We start from the raw sequence: 24,858 nt of genomic DNA, 5'->3' as shown, positions 1-24,858 counted from the left end.
CAATGTAAATTACAACTGACTGGCAGTCCTATAACCCTCTCAATGTACATTACAACTGACTGGCAGTCCTACAATCCTCTCAATGTACATTACAACTAACTGGCAGTCCTACAACCCTCTCAATGTACATTACAACTGACTGGCAGTCCTACAACCCTCTCAATGTACATTAGAACTGACTGGCAGTCCTACAACCCTCTCAATGTACATTACAACTAACTGGCAGTCCTACAACCCTCTCAGTGTACATTACTAGGGAACTGTGTTACAACCTGTGCTGTCATGAGAATCAAAGAAATACTGATAGTAACTGTTGGTGCAAAAATATAAAAAAAAATTCATGTTAATTCTTTGAAGTAGTATAAAAGAAAGGTTTAAAACATGTAATAGAGAGTACATATGAACATAGATGATATCTCTCTGAAACAAGAAGAATCCCTGATAAAATTATACTATGATTTCTTAGAATACTGCTTTTTATTTTAGAAAAAAAGTATCATTTTACAACTAGCAAACTGAATTTGGTTGATACATAGGAAGATCCTTGTCTGTTTCATATTATTATGTCTGTCTGTCTGTACCACTGTCCATAACCAAATTTTTCTGCAACTACTCACTGATCATTGTCACATGGTGTGTTGACAAAAGCAATATAGATCTGGCATTTTGTGTGATGTGTTTTGGACCAATGTCATATTCACTTTCTGCTAAATGAAAGCTGGGTTATCATAAGTGATTATTGGCTCACAGTGCATTTGTTATTTCTGTTTCAGTTTGTGCTTCTGTTTGAAGTATGTATACCACTAGTGTTGTTTTTCATTCTACTGCTGATCAGAAAGAGGCAGCCTCCTGTTCCTGTGCATACAGGTATGTTACAAGTATAATCATCTCTGTTGTCACCCTAATCACACAGGTATGCTACATGTATAGCCATCTGCTTTGTCACCCTAATAACACAGGTATGCAACATGTATAGCCATCCTCTTTTTCACCCTGATAACACAGGTGTGCTACATGTATAGCCATCTTCTTTGTCACCCTAATAGCACAGGTATGATACATGTACAGCCATCTTCTTTGTCATCCAAATACAAATATGTAACACAGGTATGCTACATGTACAGCCATCCTCTTTGTCACCTTGATAATGCAGGTATGCTACATGTATTGCCATCCTCTTTGTCACCCTGACAACACAGGTATGCTACATGTATAGCCATCGGCTTTGTCACCCTGATAACACAGGTATGCTACATGTATAGCCATCTTCTTTGTATCCCTAATTACACCCTTACATAAATACTTCTTTTACAAATATTTTCAAAGTTTGTGCACACTGCAAAGTCATTTCTGATGTTTTTATTGTATTAATTAACAAGAAGAGAAAGGGTCCGATACTGAATTTGGTAAGGGCCTGGAAATAGACCACAAACCTCAGTGCTAAATATTGCATGTTTAGTGTTTTTCTTCTTGTACTTGAGGCAAGCCTTTAATAAAACTTTGACTTATTTCATAAAAATATGCTTCTTCAAAAAACATAAAAAAAGCTAAACATACATGTACATTTATATTCTTCATTTATTTATGTTAGATTTTCACAAGCAATTTAAATTTGATACATGTATATTGTTCATGTGTTACTTCCAGGACATCATGCAGCATTCCCTTTACCATCAGCAGGAATTATACCCATCATGGAAATGTTCTGTGATGGGGCTAAAAGAGATGAGTTTGGTTTCCTTACCTTCCCTCATGCCAAGTAAGTTTTAAGGAAAAGATTTCAACATTACTTTCTTTTTTTTTTTTTTTTTTTTTGTCTCTGTTAGTAAGTCTTGACTATCCAAGTTTTGTTATTGAGTACAAAAATATAAACTGTAAGTAAAGATTATCATGATTATAAATTACATAGATACAGTGTGTAATAATGATTTTAAAAATGCAGGGTCATTTCCAGATACTGTATAGCGGGTAATTTCCTGGTGTGCTTAATTTCATGATTCATTCAATTGATAGAGGCCTTTAATTTTCCCGGTTTTTATTTTTTCGCATCTTCAGATTTTGTTGAATGAACATAATATGTAAATTATCTGGACTTAAATTTGGCAAGCATTTATTTTTGCAAATCCCCAAACATTTCAAATATAGCGAAAATTACATCCTCGTGAAAATTTCCAACTGTACAATAGATTTTTGCTAGGTTACTTTGCAAACATCTTTACAAGTGGAAATCAGTTTTACAGTCATCAGAAAAAAACAATCAATAAACACTTTGCCATCAGTATTTCCAAAGCATTTTCTTATTTGACTTTCATGGAATCCTTAGCAAAAATCAGAAGGTATCATGGTAAAAACTTACATGTAACTTTAATTTTTGGAAACCTTTAGTCATACAATATCATATACACAAACTTTGAAGATTATACCATTCTATGCTTACAGTACTGACTAGTCTGGTAATGTTTTATTTCAGGACATCTGAGTTTCTAAGTCACCTACAAACAGTAGCAGAAAATCACCATTTCTTTCAGAAAGGATATTCACCATCAGAGATGGATGATTTACCAGATACCTTTAGAAGTATTATTGACAATACTGCTGATATACATGATACATTCCATAATTCTAAAAGTAGGTCATTCTATAGCTCAAAAAGTAGGTTATGCAAAAGGTCAAATGACATTGAATATTTTTAGTCAGGTCTCCAAATAAGGGTACACACTGTTTTTTAGCCTATTTTACTGTAGGTTTTTCTTTAGGGTTTTATCCCATATTGGAAAAATTTGTAAAATTTTGATCAGTTGAATATTTTTGGCTCAAGTGGAAAAAAGTAAAATGTGCATGTAACTGTCAGATAAATGTTTGTCTTTTCATGAAAAGAGCAGTTATGGTAGATTGCATCAAAAGCAAAAAAAGTTCTTTAGACTAATTTAGGCAAAGAGGAAGGAGGGGACTTTATTTATATACCACTCTATCAATGAGAAACATATTGCCTGTCTGTTTGTGTTCTTTAGTCTAATTTAGGCAAAGAGGAGGGAGGGGACTTTATTTATATACCACTCCATCAGTGAGAAACATATTGCCTGTCTGTCTGTCTGTTTGTCCATCCAATGGGTAGTAAATAAATTTGCTGGCTTTGACACACTAACAGTAACCTGATAGTCCTGTGCCTACCTAATTTGAGAGAGGACTACCTTGAAATTTCAAGTGGTAGTCCGGACTCCTTAGGGCTACATAAGTTAATTCATATAATTTGATTAGTACTAAGGACAGGACTGCAAAATAATTTTGAGGACTACCTAACTTATCTATCAGAATGTCCTTTGGGCTACCTAGCAAGAAATGTTAGTGTCAAACCCTGATTTGTGGTCAAAACTTAAGCTTTAACTAACTAAACTATTTCTGATAGACAATTAATAGACTGATATGTCATCATGATGCTATATTACATGTAACAGCTGTAGTTTTGGTACATGTAGCAGCTGTAGCTCAAGTACATGTAAATTTTGTTGATATTTAAAAGCCTTCTTGGTATAATAGAGTTAGAAAATATTGATCATATTAAACTACATGCAAATTTTGTAACTATAGATCTATTTATAGCATGTATATATTTAGTTTCAGTCAGTAGAAGTTTATCATTGGTTAACCAACCACATTTAGTTCCCCTGTCCTTCTATAACCCCTTTAATTTGTAACTAGAGTAATTAAATTGGATTTGTTATGGTGTAATCTCTGCTTCTGCTTTCCTTTGTCTAAAAGCAGCCTTTTGAGCTAATTAGAATTGATTGTTTTTCTAACCCTTGAATTATTGATTAATTTCATTGCTGCAGTGATTAGCTAGTATGACACATTGCAAAAATGGCATAAATGGATTTTTTTTAAATTGATAACTTGTACTGAGTCAGGAAAATGATGTTTTTCAACATGTTTTGAAACAATAGATTGAAATATCTATCATACAATGAAACTTACTGGGGATTTTTCCTGGAATTATGATATTTGCAGTAGGTAGATGCATAAATTTATGGTATGCGGAAAAAGCTTTTGTTTTCATATGATGTCAAGAATACAATCAGGATCTGATATTTCCATATTGGTTCCTGTCATAGTTGCTTTATGCATTTAATCTGTATTCAGAATCTTTTATGCTCAGAGTTATTTTTAGAAAGACTGCGCCATTAAAAAATATATGTCTTGAAATTACATGTAGTAAGTGTGAGGTCTGGATATTTTTAAGTTGTATTTTGAATTCTAATTCACGATTTTATTTATAAATAAAGATTAAATTTTACATCAAAATCTAGATTTGGTCTTTGAAATAATAAATGCATATATTTGAAATCATTTGCACTATTGCTGTACCTTATAATTTAGATGTTATCAATAAATAACATTCCACCTTAAAAAGAATGATATAGTCCTGTCATTCTAATCTTCAATGCAAACAAAGGATGGGCTTGAAACCCCTTTTCACTATGTTTGACTTATAATTTTCAGGGAAAAGTTCTACTATGAAATTGTACAAGGATTTTTCTGGCTACAACTTTTAGTGTGTAACCTCATACATGCAGATACAAGAGAAATACATATTGCCAAAATTGTTTAACAAGTCAATTTAATAGATCTATGCTACAATATGTGCATAATGAAAAAAAAGTAGTGAATTACTCTTTGCCTGATTTTTAATCTGAACTGTACGTGAAACTTAGCAATAATGCTGAAATACTGGGAAAGAGCATAAATTTAGTTGTACTATTAGACTCATTGTTCTTTCTGCTTTTAATATCTACATTTTTGTCTCTTTCAGATTTTACTGTGAATTCCATATTGACCAATAAAGATGAGTTTATAGAATTTCTATATAGAAATCTCTCTCTACCATTAAATGAAATAGACTCTCTATTGAATTCCACTGTGGATGTACATGAGGTATAATGTTACATAAATCTCATATTATGACCCCCTAAACATTATATATATTTCAAATGAAAGTTTGGAAATGTCATTTAATGCATGGTAGTATACTTTTACTCAAGGTTTATGATGTAAGATGCATTGTTGATGATAATAGATACAATATCAAAGATGTTACTTTTGATATATACTGTCAAAGATATTATGTCAAGGAAAATTGAACTTTTTCACATGTTCTAATTACACAAGGCTATATAACTTTCACTTTTTGGTTCTCATGCCATTTTTCCTGAAAGTTGAGAGGCATTTACATTTTACTCTTTATTGCCTTTAAAACTGATGAAGGTTTGAAGTTCTGTTAGTTGGACAATATTGAGGGAAATGTGGAGAAAATTGGTGAAGGTAGAAATATCATAATAACCTAACAAGGAGAGCACAGGAATTTTATATTAAAAAATAGTGTCTTGAAGCTAGCACTTTAAGATTTTAAAATGTTTACCCTGATGACTTAGTAGTTTCTCTGTCAGGATGGTTAGGCTGATGACAATGTTATATGTTGTTTTCATTTTTCATTCACAGATATACAGATTGTTATTTGGGTCAGATTTGATATATTCCAACAAACACAAAGTGAGAAAGAGACGTGATGTTGCAGACATAGGAGGACAATTTCCCACTGATCTCAAACTATTCCCACATCTTGCTCAACTTACAAAATATTTATCTCATGCCAAGGATCTTAATCTCAGTGATGCTTTTCATGACAGTGCATTACAAAAGTTTGTCAAGCAGTTATTTGACCCTGAACAATTTTCAGGAGATCTATTAAATATTCCAGCCAATGAAATTGCTCAAATGTTGAAGGTACATGTAGGTGTTAAATGAAACTTAGTTTATGGTCATAAATATGAAAAATAATATCATAAATCCTGAAGAATGCAGGAACTTAGTTTCTAGAAATCTAAATACTTGGTATAATGTTTTCCTACATTGTACATGAAGTTGGAAAGGTCTTATATTTTCAAATGTTTTACTTACACAACCTGAAAAATTCTGTTTCACCTTTAATACAAAAATTCACTGTCGACTTATTCATATCTATTTCACTTTTCAGGGGATGATTTTGTCTCCATCCAATATACACCAGGTTGTATGTAATGGTACAGAATTTTCTCTCATATTTATCAGTGATAACAGTACTCTCATGGTGAGTCATCTACAGAAAACCATATCCCTGTTTGAATGGAGGATTTGTTATACCCACAGCAAACATAGTTTGAGGTTTGAACAAAAAATGTAGAAATGATGGCTGTTTAACTTAGGCATTTTTCAGCAAAACTTGTCTCATGGTCTCCTGTATTGTCTAAAACTCCACCTCAATGACTTACAGGGTTAAAAAGAAACCTATTGGGGTGTTAGATTACCATTTGGAGATGTGCATATTGTCAGAAATTATGTTTGGACAAAAAAATTGTAGAAATGATGGCTGTTGAACTTAAGGGTTTTTTTATCAGCAAAACTTGGTCTGATGCGTTGTCCACAACTCCTCCTCAGTGACTTATTTGGTTTAGGCAGGTGTTAAGTTATCTGGATTCATTATGTATTTAGAGTGACATGAAGGGAATTAAAATGATGTATTGAAAAAACTATGTTTGATAAACAGAAAACAACTTAAGCTAATTGAGTTTAATGTTTGTGCTCTTTGCTGACAAAATACTGAAGGTTTTTCCCTTCCACATAGTGGCCTTGGCCTATAGTTTAATTCTTCTCCAACAACCTTCAGCATCAAACAGTTGTTGGACTTTTCCCCTAAACCCTTCAGAAATTCTTGCTCTTAGTAGGTGGATATATCTTGAATAGCTAAAGGGCTAATGGGTACAGATAGAGTCTATGTTTTTTGTCCCCTGTGATGTGTTGCAAGGGGACGTGGAAATGCCCGCGTCCATCTGTCTGGGTTTTCCACACTTTTCTTTGTAATGCTCCTACCATATAAGTTTGTTTTTAGTACATAGCTTTATTATGAAGAGTTACAGATTAAGTTAAGATATAGTTGAATGATTTTTACAGAAGTTACAGCCCTTGGACTTAGAAAATTTCAGTGAATTTACAGTTTTCCACACTTTTTTTATAATGCTTTTACCAATTGATTTTATCTTTTGTATGTCATCCTACTATGAGAAGTTACAGATTAAGTTCAACTTTGGTAATTGCATTGATTTTTACAGAAGTTACAGCTCTTGGACTTAGAAAATTTCAGTGAATTTTAAGTTTACACTGATAGAGAAGGCAATTTTTTGGTTGAATTGTATCTTTTTATGCTGGAGACATTCTATTGTTTCACTTCACTGATTATTGACAATATTGCAGGCTTTGTTCTTACTGTAATACATGTATGAAACTTTTTTTGCAGGACGATTTACAGCATCATCTTTGTCATCTATCTTCCAGTGATTTGCAGAGTCTGTCATCTGAGCTCAAAAATCAGATAAATAACACAGAAATAATTAAAATGGTTAGTGGAATACTTCAATACAGGGGAAATACAAAAATATCCATGAGACAATGATAGCATTATTAAATGATACTTTGGCATCAGGGTTAAATACATGTTTTTAATTCAGGGTATGTTATGGATGGTACTCATATGAACATCTTGTGGAAATCATGCACAAATTACATTTTTAATTCTGGTGATTTATGAGTATGCATTGTTATAAATGATGGTGGTATGAAAGGGGAAAAATAGGATTATCATGTGTAAATATGTTAAGTTGAAACATGAAATCAAATAATGTTTTGTATGTACATTTGTTTTTCATGTTATGTTTGTGTATAACATAACTTTCAACTAAATTGTAACTGTACTAAAGTTTACAGTATTAAACAAATTCTTTATTCATTTGACAACCACTCATTTAAAAAAACATAGATGGATAATTAGTTATACTGTTGACCGAGTTATGTTATTAGAGGAACCAAGATTTTAGCGGAATTCAAAAGAATATATTTCAAGGGCAAGGATAAGGACTACAAATGGAACATAGACATATACAACGAAGAACATGAAATAACCAACAGGTATATAAAACTGTAGATATTTTTCTCTATACTTAAGCCTTTATGAGCTAAGTTCTTGGTAGAAGTTCACTTCCAAAGGCAGAGACAAACCTCTGATTGGAAAAATGAATAAGATAAAAACAACAAAAAGGTGATTCATGTCATATAATTGGGTTCCTGCAATCAATAATTTTTTTTTCAGTTCCATTTAGACGACATTAACATCATGAAAGAAATCCAGGACATTCAGGACTTTTTGGTTAAGGTATGACACATGTATTACTACTTCTACTTCTGTTACAGAACAGCTTCCTGTGGAACAGTGTTACAGAACAGCTTCTTTCAGAACATTATCACATCAATACTTAACTTCCTGTTGTACTATGTGGGTTATGCCTAATGTTACAGAAAAAAAAATTAATTTGGTGTTAAGAAGCTGTTCCCAGATTATGAACCAGTGCTTGGTGGTCTTTTGGTAGTGTGCTTCCCTCAAATGTAGGAGGTCTTTAAAATTGGTAGTCGTTGTTTCTTCTGCCAAGCATGCAGTATGCAACACTGGTTGGTTCATAGTCAGAATTAGGTGTCTGAGTGGGGGTGGCATGCCTACCTGTAGACTCTTGCTTCCATGAGATAGCACTTCAATGAGGTAGAACTTCAATGAGATAGATCTTCAGTGAGGTTGTACTTCAATGAGGTAGCACTTCCATGAGATAACACTTCAATGATGTAGCACTTCCATAAGGTAGCACTTCCATGAGATAGCACTTCCATGAGGTAGCACCTTAAAAATTTGACTCAACATGTGGAATTAGTGCGAGATTGATTAAATATCCTTGTTCTGAAATGTATGAAATATTTTCATCTTGATGTACTGGTAGTCATGTTTAGTAATATTTATTGAAGGATTGTATCTTCCATTGAATAATGAAAAAAAGAAACTATCACGTTCCTGTCTCCTTTATATCTGAAACAGTTGCAAATTTACTTTTATTTGTTTTTTTTTTTTTTGTTTGCTTTTGCTTTTGATGTGTTATTGTCACTTATAAGACAAAGTAATTTTTTACTGTGTGGCAGCTCAGAAAATTTGGGTGTACAACTTACATTTTTAGCATTATGTTTTCAATTTTCACTTTCTTTTATTATTAGCTCCAGAAATTTTACGAGTTTGAAGTTACCCTCACAGAAATGGCTTATCTAGCTGACTTTCTCCCACAAGATGCCTGCATTGATGGAAATGGTACATCAAGTACAACCCTTCCCACAAACACCTCTGCTACAGGAAGTCCAAAGGATGATGAAAAGGAAGATTTAGATAATGACAAGAAAGGGCATTCTAAGAGCAAAACTGATCCTGTAATTATATTTAAAGCATTTTTATTGTAGAATTCTCTATCAGTAGATTATATGTTATATATTAATAACATATGATTGGTTAGGGGTGATTTATTTAAAAAGTATTTCATTTTGGGAGTTAATAAGTTTTGAACAAGGAAAAGAAACAACAAATAGCCATAATTTCACAGTTAATCATGTCAATATAAATTGGATGAATATAAAATACTGCTAACATTTGGTACATTTACTAAGTTATGGTTTTATGTTTAGAATCTTGTGCTGAATCATCTTTAATTGAATCAAATTGCTTGTTTATGTTAATGTAAAGAAATCTTTACAGTAAAACCTGCCATAGTCAATCTGGTCTTAATGTAAAGAAATCTTTACAGTAAAACCTGCCATAGTCAATCTAGTCTTAATGTAAAGAAATCTTTACAGTAAAAACCCTGCCATAGTCAATCTGGTCTTAATGTAAAGACATCTTTACAGTAAAAACCTGCCATAGTCAATCTGGACTTCATGTAAAGAAATCTTTACAGTAAAAACCCGGCCATAGTCAATCTGGTCTTAATGTAAAGAAATCTTTACAGTAAAACCTGCCATAGTCAATCTGGTCTTAATGTAAAGAAATCTTTACAGTAAACCCTGCCATAGTCAATCTGGTCTTCATGTAAAGAAATCTTAACAGTAAAAACCCTGCCATAGTCAATCTGGTCTTAATGTAAAGAAATCTTTACAGTAAAAACCCTGCCATAGTCAATCTGGTCTTAATGTAAAGAAATCTTTACAGTAAAAACCCTGCCACAGTCAAAATGGTCTTAATGTAAAGAAATCTTTACAGTAAAAACCCTGCCACAGTCAATCTGGTCTTAAATGGTTTATTTCTTAATATGTAATAAAATGACCATTCTAGAAACTGTCATTAGATGTAGTTTTTTTCGTATTAGACAAAAACGAAGATGTATGCTATGGTTCATATGTGGAATGTAATGCAGAAAACAATTTGTGGTAAAGAAACCCATGCGCATCTGAAACCTAATGAGAAACACAGTAGTGATGACATTCAACACATAGATCTTAGTAAGTTTAAAGTCAGGTTGTCAGTTTTGGTTAGAACTTTAATAATGGTTTGACACCATATGTATTACATGACCCTTGTTTTATCAGCAGTTTAGAGATTAGGGCCATTTTATGGAAACCATTTTTAATGTAAAGACCTGTAGGATTGGATAATTAGACCTGGAAGTTATATATGAACACTGACATATCTTATTTCATGATAGAGGGCATAACTGTCTCTAATCCAGACAATAAGGCCCACCAGTAATAGCAAAAAATTGTAAGACTGGATGTGGATAATATATTCTAAATTATTTTTGTTCTACAGAGTTCAGGGATATTTTTAATTTTCTTCATCAGATTTAACCAGTACATATTGATTCATGAAGTAATCTTTTAAATCCATTTCAGAATTAAGCAATAGTATGATATAAACAAATATATATCTGTTAAAACTTTTATTTATAGGTGATTTAGGAGCTTCAGCAGAACAACAGAACCATCTGAAGATTTTAGTCCATTTATTATTCAGTAATCCTAAAGTTCTGTATGCACCTAACAATACGGCTGCTGATTCTATCATTGTTAAGGTAGGTTACCATGGCAATGGTCAGGGGATGCCAACAGTCATTGTTCCCTGTTTAAAGCGTAACCACTAGTGATAAGCATATCCATCCATTCTTTTTTGTGTTGTTTATTCTGTTTGTCATTCAATCTGCCCTCCCATTGGTCAATCACACATTTCTGCAACTCATCCTTGGCCCCTTTATAGAAGCAGGAATGTACCATAAACGATTGTACACCTGGTATTTTTATTATTATTCAAATGAATTTCAATTTCCATTACCCTAACAATGAATTTGTTATTAAATCAGAATGATGGCTACAAAATTTCAATCCACAACTAGATTAAATTAGTGAAACATTCAGAGAAATATGATCAGAAAATGCCATTTTTCATCTGCTATTTTGATTTTTGGTCCTTTAGCAAAATATAACATTTGCCATCAACTTATATCTGGTATTCTTTTGCATCTTGGTAACTTTTGTCATATCAATAATGCTTTTGTGTATCTTATGTTTTGATATAAATGTTTTATTTGGTTTGTATAAAAAGTTTATGCAATTAAATGTAATTTTAGACGGTATATGTAAATATGAGAGATGAAGTAATCGATTATGAGAAAAAGCCTCCGTTCTTGTTTTAAACAAATTATAACCAGACAATGGTAACACATTTTCAGTAATTCGTTGAAATATTCTTAAGACAATGAATACTGTCTTGAAGCATAGAAAAACCTTTGAACTTTGAACTTTAAATCTATTGTGATATTTTTGTGACTTTTAAAGGCCAACCAGACATTCCAGCTCCTGGAGGAAGTGAATGTTTACGCTAGAAAGTGGTTGAATGTATCAGCTGAACTCAGAACCTATCTCATGGAAAACAAAACAGAACATAATCTCATTTCTATTAGACAGGTATGTGATGCACTATTACCAGGTAAGATAAATAAAAAGTTGTTGGTTAGTAAAAATTCACAATTAAATGGTGCCTTCTCTTAACAAGTCTTGACTATTGTGTTCCTTTACACACAGCTCTTGGTTTACCATGTAGTGCGTATTGATATATGCTGAACATAACAATGACTTGTTTTGTTTCTATATCAAACCTTTTATTTTTTATTTTAAGCTTTGTAATGCAGAATATCCTTCTATTAGCAATAAAATTTTAGGTACTTAATAAAATTTTTAATATTCATTATCATTCTACACATTTTAAGGTTTTACAAAGAACTGTTATTTCGCAAGCAAGAAAATACAGAGGAACTATTCACTGTAAAAAAGTCCTTTATTATCGAATATGTGTATGTAAGGAGAATGTAAGTCAAGAGATTAAAACTAGAGATTACAAAACTGAATTGACATCCTGAAAGGTGAACATAAATATCTTAAAAGATGTTAGTTATTACAATATTTAATTTAGCATATCTTTTTTACTCCTCAACATCGTTTTACCTTTGAAACATAATGCTATGTATAAACATCCCCATTTCATTACTCACCTTGCAGGAAGATCATAGAAATTGACCTGTGTGCATATCTGACATAGCAATTTTCTCCAGATGTGCTTTTTGTAAATAAGGTTTCACTATATCTACATTTTTTTCAGATGCAACAAGAAATAAACAATACAGAAGGTCCACTACCAGATTTTATCAAGTCTTACCCATTAATGGCTAAGTTTCTAAAAAGGAAAGTTCCTGACATTAATCACTTCCTGCATCAGCTAGACACTATTGATAATGCAGCATGTAGCTGGTTGTCACTGATCAAAGATTTCACACTTGATGTATTCCGTGGATTTGCCTCTGAGGAAGATTTGGTGAATTATTTTCTGAGCAAGGCTTACTCTGAGAATGTAACCACTGTGGCAGGTATAAAGTCTTCAATAAAACATTGATGTTTTAATATATGTATTGTTAATTTAAGATATAATATCTGTGTAGTAAGTGTTGAAATAATCATGTTTTTGAGCAAAGGTATATGAAAATAAATGGTTTTTTTTTTATTTAAGTCATTTTATTTAACAACTTAATGAAAGGATGGATTTTTTTCTAATTACACATTGACATATTTATTGAAATCAGGCAAAGAAAACTGATGTAAAATGCTTGAAATGAACAAGTAAATTTATATATCTACATTCTTGTTAATATACTAAAACTTTCTGTAGGAGTAATATTTGAGAACATGCCAAAAACAGGAGAACTGCCAGCCCATGTGACCTATAAAATACGACAGAATACATCATTTACTCCCTCAACAAAATTTGTACGAAACAGATACTGGTTCCCTGGCCCAGGACCATGGACATACCAGTACTACCACTTTGGATTTGTCTGGATCCAGGTATATAAAGAACATAATTCTCTAACACACACAGGATTTGAATATATATTTTTGGGTTAAAACTTTTGATGGGTCATTTACATTATGTTTTGTTTTGAAATTTCCTTCCATAAACAAAGTTCATGTAGCTATGTAATAAATTGGGATGAAGCATTACCTATGTTCTATATATGTAGTTCCTCTGAAACATGAATGGATCAAAATCATTTTGATGGAAGTGATGTTTTTCGAAAATGACGTATGCAGTTAGGACATGATTGTTTGATCTTTAAACTCACAGCGTGTGTTGTAGGAAGTCTTGCATATTCCCATTGGTTGAGACATTTAACAGCAGCTGTGTTTGTGTGTCCCAACGAGGTAAAATATTATTTGAGTACAAATAGCTCCATCCCATATAAGCAAAGCCTCAAATCATATTAATTTAACATTGGTATTACAGGACATCATAGAACGAGCCATTGTAGATGTACAGACAGGTGAAGATGTTGTTGAACCAGGAAGTTATATTAGACAATTCCCTTTCTCTTGTTATAAATATGACAAGTAAGCTTATATATTTCTACTTTGTTGAAGCAGTGAGTATCAATTTTAGTTTTCTGTATCACATGCATCTGTTTGATAAATTTATGTAAGTTAAGACTTGGAATTATTTGAAATTTGATATGGGACTAATTGTATTTTTCACTGTGGGTTATTATTTCTCAATCACATTTTTTACAACTCTTTTTGTACAAAACTTATTATTCTGTACGGTTCCATTATGAAAGAGTTATCAGATGTACATAAATTTATATGCTTTGGTTAATAAATGAATTTTCAGGAAAGATTTTCCAAGCAAAGAATAATATTACACATGGTAAATCTGTTTCTTCTCTCTAGATTCCTGTTCATGGTGGAACATGTAATGCCCCTCTGTCTAACAATATCCTGGCTGTATTCTGTGTCCATGTTGGTACAAAGCATAGTGTATGAGAAAGAACAAAGACTGAAGGAGGTGGGTATTTGGATTTTATAGAAAGTAAAACTGAGAATACCTTGTTATAGTCCCACCTGGTATAATGTGCTACATGCTGTATTTGTCTTTCCATGTCAGATTGATATAGGAACGACAGCATCTGTTAGCCTTGACAGACCTAAAGACCTGTACATTGTACCTTCATCAAATTTGAAAGTAAATATTGTCATAATGATTCATATTCGTGATTCACATGGTTAAAGACATTGCAAATTTGTTCTTGAGCATGATGCAATTTTAGTTACTTTATGTTCTTTGTTGTGTATGTCTGTTTTCCATGTCTGGTCTTTGTCCCTGGATTACATTCTTTTGATTGCCACTATAACCTTGGTTTCCTTGATTACTCTTGTAGTAGTATATTTGTACCCCTAATCAAGATAAAGTGTAGAATGGAAATCATTGTGGGGAAGATATTCATATTGAGTCAAAGTTCATGAACCAGAGACAGAAACAACAAAACACCATAAACAAACAACAGAAAATAGATTTTTATAATCATAAATGCATGTTTTAACTATTAATGTCTGCAATATCATAGGTTGTTAATGAAAACATGCCTGACCAAATATGCATTCCATTACAATCACTGTATCTTTGTTTTAGGTGATGAGGATGATGGGTCTCAGTAATGGTGTTCACTGGTGTGCTTGGTTCACCATTACATTTGTTCAGTTCTCAATCACCATGGCAGCACTGACAGCCATGTTGAAGTTTGGCCATGTCCTGACCTACAGTAATCCACTCATAGTCTTCATGGTGTTAGAAGTCTTTGCAATTGTTACAATATCATTCTCGTAAGTATTTTTTAGAAAGAAAACTGTAGGCTATTATTTTACTTATAAGATTTAAGAAAGTAATTTCTTGCTTGTATTTGATATTTATCGTGAGAATAACAGCAAAATAAATGCTTGCCATGTTTCAGTTCAAATATTTCATAGTTTCTGTAGAACAAAGAATAGGTGCTAAAATAAAGTGCAGTGATAATTTACTCCTTGAAAACAATGGTGATATTTATATATCACAAATTGCAGGCGACTAGGTATTGCAACTTACCCCAAAAAATGTCTTCATCACATTTCAAAATATGCCTTTAAATTTATTACAGATTTCTGATCAGTACATTTTACTCCAAGGCCAAGGTAGCAGCTGCTTGTGCTGGTATTATATACTTCCTAACCTATGTTCCCTACATGTATGTGGCCATTAAAGAGGATGTAGCAGGTGATGAAATATCAGCTGAAATTAAGTCATTTGTGGTAAGTCAGTATTACTTCCAGTAGATCTTAAGTTAGTAATTATAATTAGTAACTTTGTAAAAATAAAACAGTTTTGAAGTACAATGTATTGGTGACAGCTATAAGAAAGCTTGAGTAATGTTTTGCTGCTTGACTCACACTTTATAATAAGTTTAAATGATTTTTTAAGTTAATTATCACAAGTAAGTAATTGGAAATCTTAATCAAATTTCTGATTTTTTTTAATCAAATCCATCAAATATCATTTAAAACATGTTAGGGAATAGAGAGACTTGGTGGAAACTTCAATTATTCTCTTTTACGATCGATGCACTTCTTGTAATGTTGTGGGAAAACAGTCACTGTATATCACAGTTATTCCAGGAGCTTAATCTAAACTTTATTAACCCAATATGTTTATGTCTTTAAATTGTTTAAGTGCAAAACCATGAAAAATTTAGTGGGGGCAAGGGGAGGCAGAAAGGAAATTTGCTATCTCTTTAAAATTTAAAAACGAATGTTTTCCTGCAAGATATCTGATTTCCCATTGTCTAATAACAGTGTCTAATTAGTCTTTTCTCTTTCAGTCTCTGTTCTCCACGGCTGCCTTTGGTCTTAGTGGTAAATACTTTGCATTTTATGAAGAGGAGGGTGTAGGAGTCCAATGGTATAATATCCATCTCTCCCCTGTAGAAGATGACCAGTATAGCCTACTGACATCAGTAATGATGATGATCTTAGATACCTTTATCTACACTCTGCTGGCCTGGTACATAGAGAATGTTTATCCAGGTGAGTAAACTATACCCAACCAACTTGGTAAATAGATAATGTTTATCAGGTGAGTAAACAATTCAATAGTGGCCTGGTACCTAGAGAATGTTTATCCCGGTGAGTAAACTATACCCAACTGGCTTGGTACATAGATGATGTTTATCCAGGTGAGTAAACTACACCCAAATGGCTTGGTATATAGACAATGTTTATCCAGGTGAGTAAACTACACCCAAATGGCTTGGTACATAAACAATGTTTATCAAGGTTAGTTAACTGATAATTATTTTATTTTCTATTATATTACAAAGTAGTGGAGTGTATTGTAGTCTCAATGGCAAACTGTAAATACTTTTATAGAGATTCTTGATTGAGTAAAATACTACAAAAATTGTATTATTTTTTTTAATATGGAAAGAAGGAGAGCCAACATAATGAAGGAATAAAGAATTAAAAGGCAGTGTGAAAGTAAGTAAGGAAGAAAAAGATTTATAAATACACTTTTAGAAATTATTGTTCATGTATCTTCTTGTCTTGTATCACAAATTTATAATGATATCTTTGTTTAATTCATGTTACAGGACAATATGGTTTGCCTAAACCTTGGTACTTTGCCTGTACCAAAACATACTGGGTTGGTGGCAACATGAAGGCAACCGAAACAGATTGCTCTTGGAGGCAGTGTTTTAGACAGGATCCAGCTTATCTCTCTATTATAGAACAGGATCAGGCATGTGCAATGGCTCAAAGAAGTCCAGGTAAAGTACAGTGGTGTTTCACTCCCCATGTTCGGAAGTTGTCTGTTTACACGGAATATTTTACACAGCTCATCATATCAGGTTTATTATTATACCCGAAGCATAAAGTGTATAGTGATCATGCTTTCCATGCATTCATCCATCTCCATTTCTAATCCACAACTTTCAAACCACCAAATGGATTTTTATGAAACTTGTAGACATTCTTTATCTCATGATGTCATTGTGACCTCCGATTTTGTTTTCCCTCTGAATGGGCTTTTCTAGAAACATGCATGGAGTGCTCATAAAATGTCACAGCCGAGGTAGATGAAAGAAGAAAGGAAAACTGTTACATGGTGAATATGTTCTCGTGGTGCAGATGGATGTCATTATAATGCAAAACATGTAAAATTGTCATCTATGAAGTCACCTATGAGCCACAGATCATTTATGACACTTACCATGGAGAGTCATTGTTGTACAATGAGTTTGTTTTCATGGAAAGTCATTGTTGTACAATGCATTTGTAAAAAGCCATTGTGAATGGTATACAAATGCAAAGATCAAGCAATATGTAAAGAAATCGACTTAAAGTCTTAAAAGGCAGTGTTTAGGTATTAAAATATCTTAAATAAACTAATATTTTGTTTGATTGACTGTGTTCACCTTTTTGGTTGATTTCAGAAGAGAGAAGTAGATATGAGAATGATCCAGAACACTTGGTCTGTGGTGTACAGATAGAAAATCTATCTAAGGTAATATTTGCCGAGGAACTTCCACTGTTTAACAGGTTAACTATCAGAGGAACCTAATAGTGAATAATACATAATATAATATAGCTATTTCATCAACCTACTTTAACTGAGTTGAGTTTTCTTTAAAAGTTCTAGAATACCAGCAGTATTGGTCTTAAAGGAAACTCCTTTATCACTGAAGATCATCAAATTTTCTGTAACATCAATTCAATCACTAAGTTGCTCCAATATAATATCTTTTTTCAGTATTACAAGACTGGAAAGAAACTAGCTGTAAAGAATTTGAACTTGAATTTCTATGAGGGACAAATCACATCATTCCTTGGTCATAATGGTGCAGGGAAGACAACCACAATGTGAGTGTTGATGATGGCAAAAAAACTCTTGGTTTGAAAGAATGATTTATGAACCATAAACCTACCTATCTATCAATTTTTTATTTTGCCCTCATCCATACAATTTCTTAATAAAGTGGGAAAAAATTTTTACTTTTTATAGATTTCATTTAGGAAATTATCTCAGTGATGCACTTAATGTATTATTTACCAAAAGATTTAGACTGACAAATATCTGATATATTTGAATAGGTTAAAATGTGCCTATAAGGAGTTGTTTTACTTGATATGACCTTGAATGTTACCTTTGTAGGTCAATACTGACTGGGATGTTTCCACCTACAGCAGGATATGCCTTGGTATATGATAGTGATATTAGAACAGAGATGGACACTATCAGGCAGAGTTTGGGAATGTGCCCACAACATAATGTTCTCTTTGACAAGTAAGATTTTAAAAAGTACAAAGAGGTTTAAAAAGATAAAATATTGTTTGAAGAAGCTATTTTGAAGTGATGTGGATTTTTCTGTTTTAATGTTTTGTATTAGTAACATTAATTATACTGTAAATTCTGAAATTGTTTCCCGGATTTTTAATTATACCCTGCTCTGAAGGAGAGGGGTATACTGTTTTACCCTTGTCCATGTTTCTGTGTTTCCATGTGTCTGGAATAATTTTTTCTGTCACAGTTTTCTCAGCAACTGCACATCACAGTGACTTGAAGTATAAACACATTCTTGTAGGTTATGCCATATGGTGGGAGCCATCTTTGGAAGAAAAAAAATTTCCTGTTTACCAAGGAATTTGTTTATTTTTTCACTTTATATTGATGAAATTTGAAATTTGGTGGCAATTTTCTCAGCAACTACTCATCACAGCAGCTTGAAACTTTAGCACTTTCTTTCTGTTGGTATCCCATTTGGTAGGATCTATTTTTGGAAAACATTGACAGCAACACTTAGGACTTTTTTATTTTCCTGATAATGTGATTGAAAGCAGGGATATTTCAAATAAGCCATCACTCACAGATTTCATCTGGTGATTTTGCAATTATATATAAAAATATGATTTTTGTATTTTTGCTTTATCAAGAAAAAAATCCAATTTAAGCATAAAAAAATATTGGCTTATAATGTGATTACAACCCTGTTGCATTTCTGGTAGTAATTTAGAAATTTACAGATATTCATTTATGGTTATATGTATGACAAACTTGTTAAAGAAGAACAACTTTTATAGGTTAACAGTTCAGGAACATTTATGGTTTTATACTAGCCTTAAAGGAATGAAAACTGATGATATCAACTCTGAAATGGAAACGTAAGTTACTATAAAAAAAACAAATGCCTGTACTAAGATTTGTTTGAAATGCTTTGTGGCATTAAGTTTATTCTTAGGGATAAATGGGAATAGCAGTACTGATAGTTAAAATAGGACAATAACCAGTCACTCAACACTTATGAACTATAAAATACACTCAGATGAAATAACCAAACTAAAAACTAGGGATAACTAATTGTGAATTCATAATTAGATATGGTTAAAAAATGAATAGCTTTGTCATAAGCGTAGCTCTTCTAGAAAAAGTGGTACATATCCAAATAGTGTAGCTGAAAGGGTAATCAATAAGGTAAGAACCACCACGACATTCTTATGCTAGCCAGCCGAACGTTATGGTGGAGTGCAATATTGTACACATTGCACTGGGTTATATGCTAGTGTCATTTAAAAAACAAAAAAGTCATGCAATGTCTCTCTGTTACCAGGATGATAAATGATGTAGAAATGTCAGCCAAACGTAATTCTACGGTTGACTGCCTGTCTGGTGGTATGCAGAGGAAGTTGTCCGTTGCCATAGCATTCATTGGAGGGTCAAGGACAATTATTTTAGATGAACCTACAGCTGGAGTGGATCCATATGCCAGGAGAGCAATCTGGGATCTCATTGTCAAATATAAACATGGTATTTAGATGATGCTATTCAGAATTAAGATAGTGTCCATGGAAGACCATTTATATGGAACATGGCAAATTTTGTTTTGAAAAAATGTTCATCCATTAGAGATTACAATTCATGTTGTTTTTTTTTTTTTCTAAAAAAGGAATGTTGGTTTGTAAGTAACTGAAATGGTGAAAATAATATTCAAGGCACTACTAACTTTAAAACACAGGGAAAAGCTCTTTGATTTCATGGTATTATAATGGTAGTTGATTTTTATGGAACTTTAAAGCATACTCTGAGTCATCCACTTTTGGTACAGAAAAATCACCATTCTCTCTGACATCCTAATAAGTTAAACATAACATTGGAGTCTACTTAGGATCATAGAATTTATGTTTCTTAAAATGATTGTATTTATTATTTCAGGTCGAACCATTATTCTGTCAACACATCACATGGATGAAGCAGACATTCTTGGAGACAGAATAGCTATCATATCTACTGGCCAACTCAAGTGTTGTGGATCACCTATATTTTTAAAGAATACATTTGGAGAGGGTTATCATCTATATCTTGTCAAGTCATTAGAAAATGATAATATTAGTCATGATGGTGAGAAATGTAATTTTACAGAATTTGGCAGAGCATTATATATGATATATGATTATCAGGGTACCAGATTAAATCATTTAATTGGTCAATCTCAAACCAATTCATATTCTTCAACAGTTTCCTTTTAAACCATGCATGAATCATCTACCTAAATTAAATAATTAAATGATACCCAAGAAAAATAGTATCTGTATCTTGTAACCTTGATGCAGCTTTGCTTGAGAAATTATCAACCATTACCTAAAAAAAATTGACATGTCTTCTGTTAATTCCAGAAATATCTAGGGAGTCAAGCCCAGATCCTCCTGAACCCAAGTGTAACTTAGCAGATGTTACCGCATTCATTCAGAAGTATGTATCGTCTGCCTACCTCAAATCTGAGTCTAACAGGGAGTACCACTATATATTACCCTATAACGAGGGAAAGAAGGGGAACTTTGAAAAGTTGTTCTCTGGTTTGGAGGAAAATTTGAGAAACCTACACATATCCAGTTATGGTGTCATGGATACGACTTTGGAGGAGGTATTTTTGAAGGTTACAGAAATGGCAGAAGAAGAAAGTGCTAGTAAGTAAAAGAAACTTTTAAATTAATTCATTTGTCATGTAAATATGTAACAGATATGATCTAGTGTTGTTTGGTCAGTTTTGATTTGTATCTGAATGTATATTTACATGTACTCTGCTTTTGTCCACTGTTTTTTTTTCTTATGCTGTAGAGGTAGAGATGGTTGTTTCAGTGAGAGATCTTTTTAAATCAGATGATGAATTATCTTAGATTTCCTGTTGTTAGATTGTTTGTTTACTAATTTGGTACATGACTTGAAGGTTTTTCTTTGAAGAAAAGTTCACCACTAGAAACAATTGTTTATTGCTTGAATTTGTTTGTATTTTTATTAGTCAGAGGTATAGAAGTCAGATTGCATCTCTAATTCCTATGCTTTATTTTTATTAGATTCACATAAAGAGGAGCAGAATATAGAAATGGAATCTGTTAGCAGAACAGAAAATGTTACCAATTCAGGGGAAACACCTGAAGAAGCAGTTGGTGAATTACCTCCATTAGGAACATCTGCAGGACATGGAGGATTAGAATTAGGTTCTATATCTAATACTGAGAGGAGAGACAGTGATAGTGATATTTCATTAGATTTACCTCCCTTGTCATCCCAGAGAAATGGGCAGTACACACGATTGAATACTGATGAGCATGTCATTGGTAGGTAATTCAGTTTTTGGGGGGGCATAATTTTTGGTTGAATGTCAGGAATATTGATGTTTGAATATTTTATTGAGCTAAAAGCCATTTTTATTGAAGAAATAATTCATGGATGCCAGGTAATTTGCCTATTTCATTTCTAGGGATGGTACATATGTATTTCATGTAAAATAACTACATGTATTTAGATGATGTATGTTACATTGTAGTTATCTACAAAGTTGAAAGAAGCAATAACCCACCATCCATGAATTAGTTCTATTCTTTTATTAACTAGACTAATTGAATTTTATGAACAAAGCATATATATATTAGGTCAGTATATATCTATTCATAGGTCATTTAATGTCATGTGTCAAATAAATATATTGTGGTTTCATTTATATTTGTTGGGTGCTTAATTTTGTGGTTTTCGTGTGGTGAGTTGAACCACAAAATCAAGATTCCAACAATTAATAATTTCTGTGAATGAATGCTTACTCAGTTTAATATCTGTATCAGTCAAGTGACATATGGGGAAGAAACCATAAGAAGTGGTCAACATCCTGCTGTCCTTTAATGTTTAATTAAATTCAATATCAATTGCTTTACAGCCCCATTTGGCTTTGGGCCTACCTGTTTTGACCAAAAATAAATCATAAGAGTGATGTTCTGTTACCTTGGATTTTCTGAAAGCAGTTGTCAGATAACAAAAAGTGAAGTTCTTTTAACTCAGCATTTTAACATTTCCAGTGTATCATACAATTAGCAATACTGCCTCAAGTTTTCATTCGCAAGAATTTAGACCTACCGTAACTTTTACTCATAATCTGGAAAATGAAGATAGAGTCTTGATACCCTGATGGATGTATTATACATATTTCATTCACTTTTTTAAATATTTATTGACCCACAAACCATGAATTAAAGTATCCAACGAAATGCCATTTACTCTAGCCATGAAAATTGATACCCTAGAACATAAATGAAACCACGGCAATAGCATTTCATTGTAAGGTATTTTTGTTACGGTCCAATATCAACTTTTTATTTTGTCAGACTTTTAATCGTTGTAAGGAATGATAGAGAAAATTTTCCTAAAAAAATTCTTGAGATTGCTTTTGAATATTGTATGTGGTTTTATATACAAATGTAGCTATTTTGGTTGTTGCTGTATGAGTGGGGGGTGTAATGGTGCAATTTTGCAATTAAAAACTTGTCTCTTCTTCATGATTGTTTTCTTTAAATACATTGTAGTTAAGTGTTTGGCATAAAACCTTCTTAGGAACACCTAAGTAACAACTATGGGTCTAGGACATATAAAAATATATATTTTTGTTTGTTTGGTTTTTGTTTTGTGTATTTTTATTTGTGTGTTCCTTTCATATTGGTATAGCATTTTTTTTTTTATTTGTGTGTATGTTTTAATTCTGTTTAGTGTATTTAGGAAGTTTCTGTTGTGTAATAAAATGGTTCAATTTCTGTGTATTTTTTTTCAAGGGTATACTCATTTATATCTGATACTGTATTTCTTATTACCAGAACCAATGAAATAAGAAAAGCTGCCAGTATTACACTTTTTAAAGAGAAAACAAAATGACTGTTTTCAGATATATTTCCTCTTTAAAGAGTATATTTGCAACTGTTATATTAACTCCATAGCAATAATATGATTTCAAAAGATTTGCAACTTTCTTTTATGGTATAAGATGGCTTCATGAAGTAAAACTTCATTATGAAATAAATATTTAAATTCTACAATTCAAGTTTTTATACATTTTGATATCAGTCCACGTAGTATTAGTTGCAAAGAAGTTAAATTTCAGATTTTACACTTTCAGTATTAGTAGAAATATTATTATTTTATACATAATTGATAAAAAAAATTACTCATGGGGTCTTTTGTCTGTGGTTTTTTGTCCTAGTGGAGCTTTTATCCATGGGTCTTTTGTCCTGATCCCAACAACAAAATAAAATACATATACAAAAACATACATGGGGGAAAAAGGGATTTTAGATTGTGTCATTTCCATGATAATAAGAATTCTGACATTTTTATATGTATAACATTGTATATGATTTTTTGATTATGTCAGTCTTTTTTTTGTATTTTAGATGAGTCAAATAGAAGGATAGGTTTATTTGAAGGGAAAGGTAGCTATCAACTGACTAAAAACTGGTTACGATTAAACCAGTTTCGTGCTGTGATAGTGAAACGTTTCAGATATATAACCAGAAATGGAAGAGGACTGTTTTCTCAAATTTTACTTCCTGCTTTGTTTGTTTCCATAGCGATGACAGTTGCCCTTTCTGCACCTAAATCTGCTGATGCACCTGCTATTGTATTAGATACTACTCAGTATTATAACTTGACTCAACCAATGGGAAATTACATTCCATTCTCTGTAGAAAATTCTAGGAATATTAGCCAATCAGATTCTTCCGTACATACCAGTGCTGGGCCATTTGATCTAGCGAATACGTTCCATCTAGCTTCTGGAGTTGGATCTATGTGCCTACTAAAATCACCATACAATAGTTCGTTTGACTATGATGTTCGAAGTGTCAACATAAGTTTAGAAGCTTTAAGACTTTTACGTCGATATTACATTCCAGACTGCAATAGTGTGTTTGTGGAAGGAATGCATTTAGACCATTTTGTGCCTCAAGTTCCTATTACAATGAAGGGACTAAAGACTCATAACTCATCTAAAGGTATGCTCATCCTTAAAGGTACATGTAGGCTTATTTAAAAGAATATATAGTTTGATAAAAGTGGTATTCTCTTCTGAACATCTGGCCATTTCAAAATCTAGGAGGTGTAATGAGGTGAGACTTTGTAAATGCCTTTAGTTAATTTGTCTAGAAGTGCAAAAGTTAATTCAAAATTTGTAAAAGCTTGTATATGGACTTTTTCACATTTTTACCTCCCATTAATTTGAATTCTCTTAATTTACCAATCAATTTAAAGTGTGACAT

The 24,858-nt window shown here is 32.4% G+C and overlaps 1 protein-coding gene across 2 annotated transcripts in view; it reads left to right on the top strand.

Moving 5' to 3' along the window:
* LOC148611120 (ATP-binding cassette sub-family A member 2-like) overlaps window positions 1-24,858 on the top strand; it is a 59,687-nt gene that overhangs the window by 12,528 nt on the left and 22,301 nt on the right. For both annotated transcript variants that reach the window (XM_088591280.1, XM_088591281.1), the window contains exons 3-31: window positions 774-867; window positions 1,648-1,759; window positions 2,471-2,628; window positions 4,808-4,929; window positions 5,494-5,778; window positions 6,029-6,121; window positions 7,325-7,426; window positions 8,174-8,236; window positions 9,118-9,324; window positions 10,254-10,386; window positions 10,834-10,955; window positions 11,716-11,844; window positions 12,536-12,800; window positions 13,100-13,275; window positions 13,715-13,818; window positions 14,155-14,269; window positions 14,894-15,084; window positions 15,396-15,546; window positions 16,113-16,317; window positions 16,881-17,057; window positions 17,724-17,794; window positions 18,041-18,150; window positions 18,443-18,574; window positions 19,369-19,449; window positions 19,896-20,092; window positions 20,498-20,683; window positions 20,959-21,249; window positions 21,637-21,900; window positions 23,995-24,594. In XM_088591280.1, coding sequence (XP_088447406.1) covers window positions 774-867; window positions 1,648-1,759; window positions 2,471-2,628; window positions 4,808-4,929; window positions 5,494-5,778; window positions 6,029-6,121; window positions 7,325-7,426; window positions 8,174-8,236; window positions 9,118-9,324; window positions 10,254-10,386; window positions 10,834-10,955; window positions 11,716-11,844; window positions 12,536-12,800; window positions 13,100-13,275; window positions 13,715-13,818; window positions 14,155-14,269; window positions 14,894-15,084; window positions 15,396-15,546; window positions 16,113-16,317; window positions 16,881-17,057; window positions 17,724-17,794; window positions 18,041-18,150; window positions 18,443-18,574; window positions 19,369-19,449; window positions 19,896-20,092; window positions 20,498-20,683; window positions 20,959-21,249; window positions 21,637-21,900; window positions 23,995-24,594 — 4,936 coding nt within the window. The remainder of the gene's footprint in view (window positions 1-773; window positions 868-1,647; window positions 1,760-2,470; window positions 2,629-4,807; window positions 4,930-5,493; window positions 5,779-6,028; window positions 6,122-7,324; window positions 7,427-8,173; window positions 8,237-9,117; window positions 9,325-10,253; window positions 10,387-10,833; window positions 10,956-11,715; window positions 11,845-12,535; window positions 12,801-13,099; window positions 13,276-13,714; window positions 13,819-14,154; window positions 14,270-14,893; window positions 15,085-15,395; window positions 15,547-16,112; window positions 16,318-16,880; window positions 17,058-17,723; window positions 17,795-18,040; window positions 18,151-18,442; window positions 18,575-19,368; window positions 19,450-19,895; window positions 20,093-20,497; window positions 20,684-20,958; window positions 21,250-21,636; window positions 21,901-23,994; window positions 24,595-24,858) is intronic.

Source organism: Perna viridis, chromosome 7 (assembly GCF_037379345.1).
Source record: "Perna viridis isolate PV_CMFRI_1.1 ecotype Kerala chromosome 7, ASM3737934v1, whole genome shotgun sequence".
NCBI classification, from domain to species: domain Eukaryota; kingdom Metazoa; phylum Mollusca; class Bivalvia; order Mytilida; family Mytilidae; genus Perna; species Perna viridis.
The sequence above is the reverse complement of the archived record's forward strand: the minus strand, read 5'-3'. Positions and strand labels throughout refer to the sequence as shown.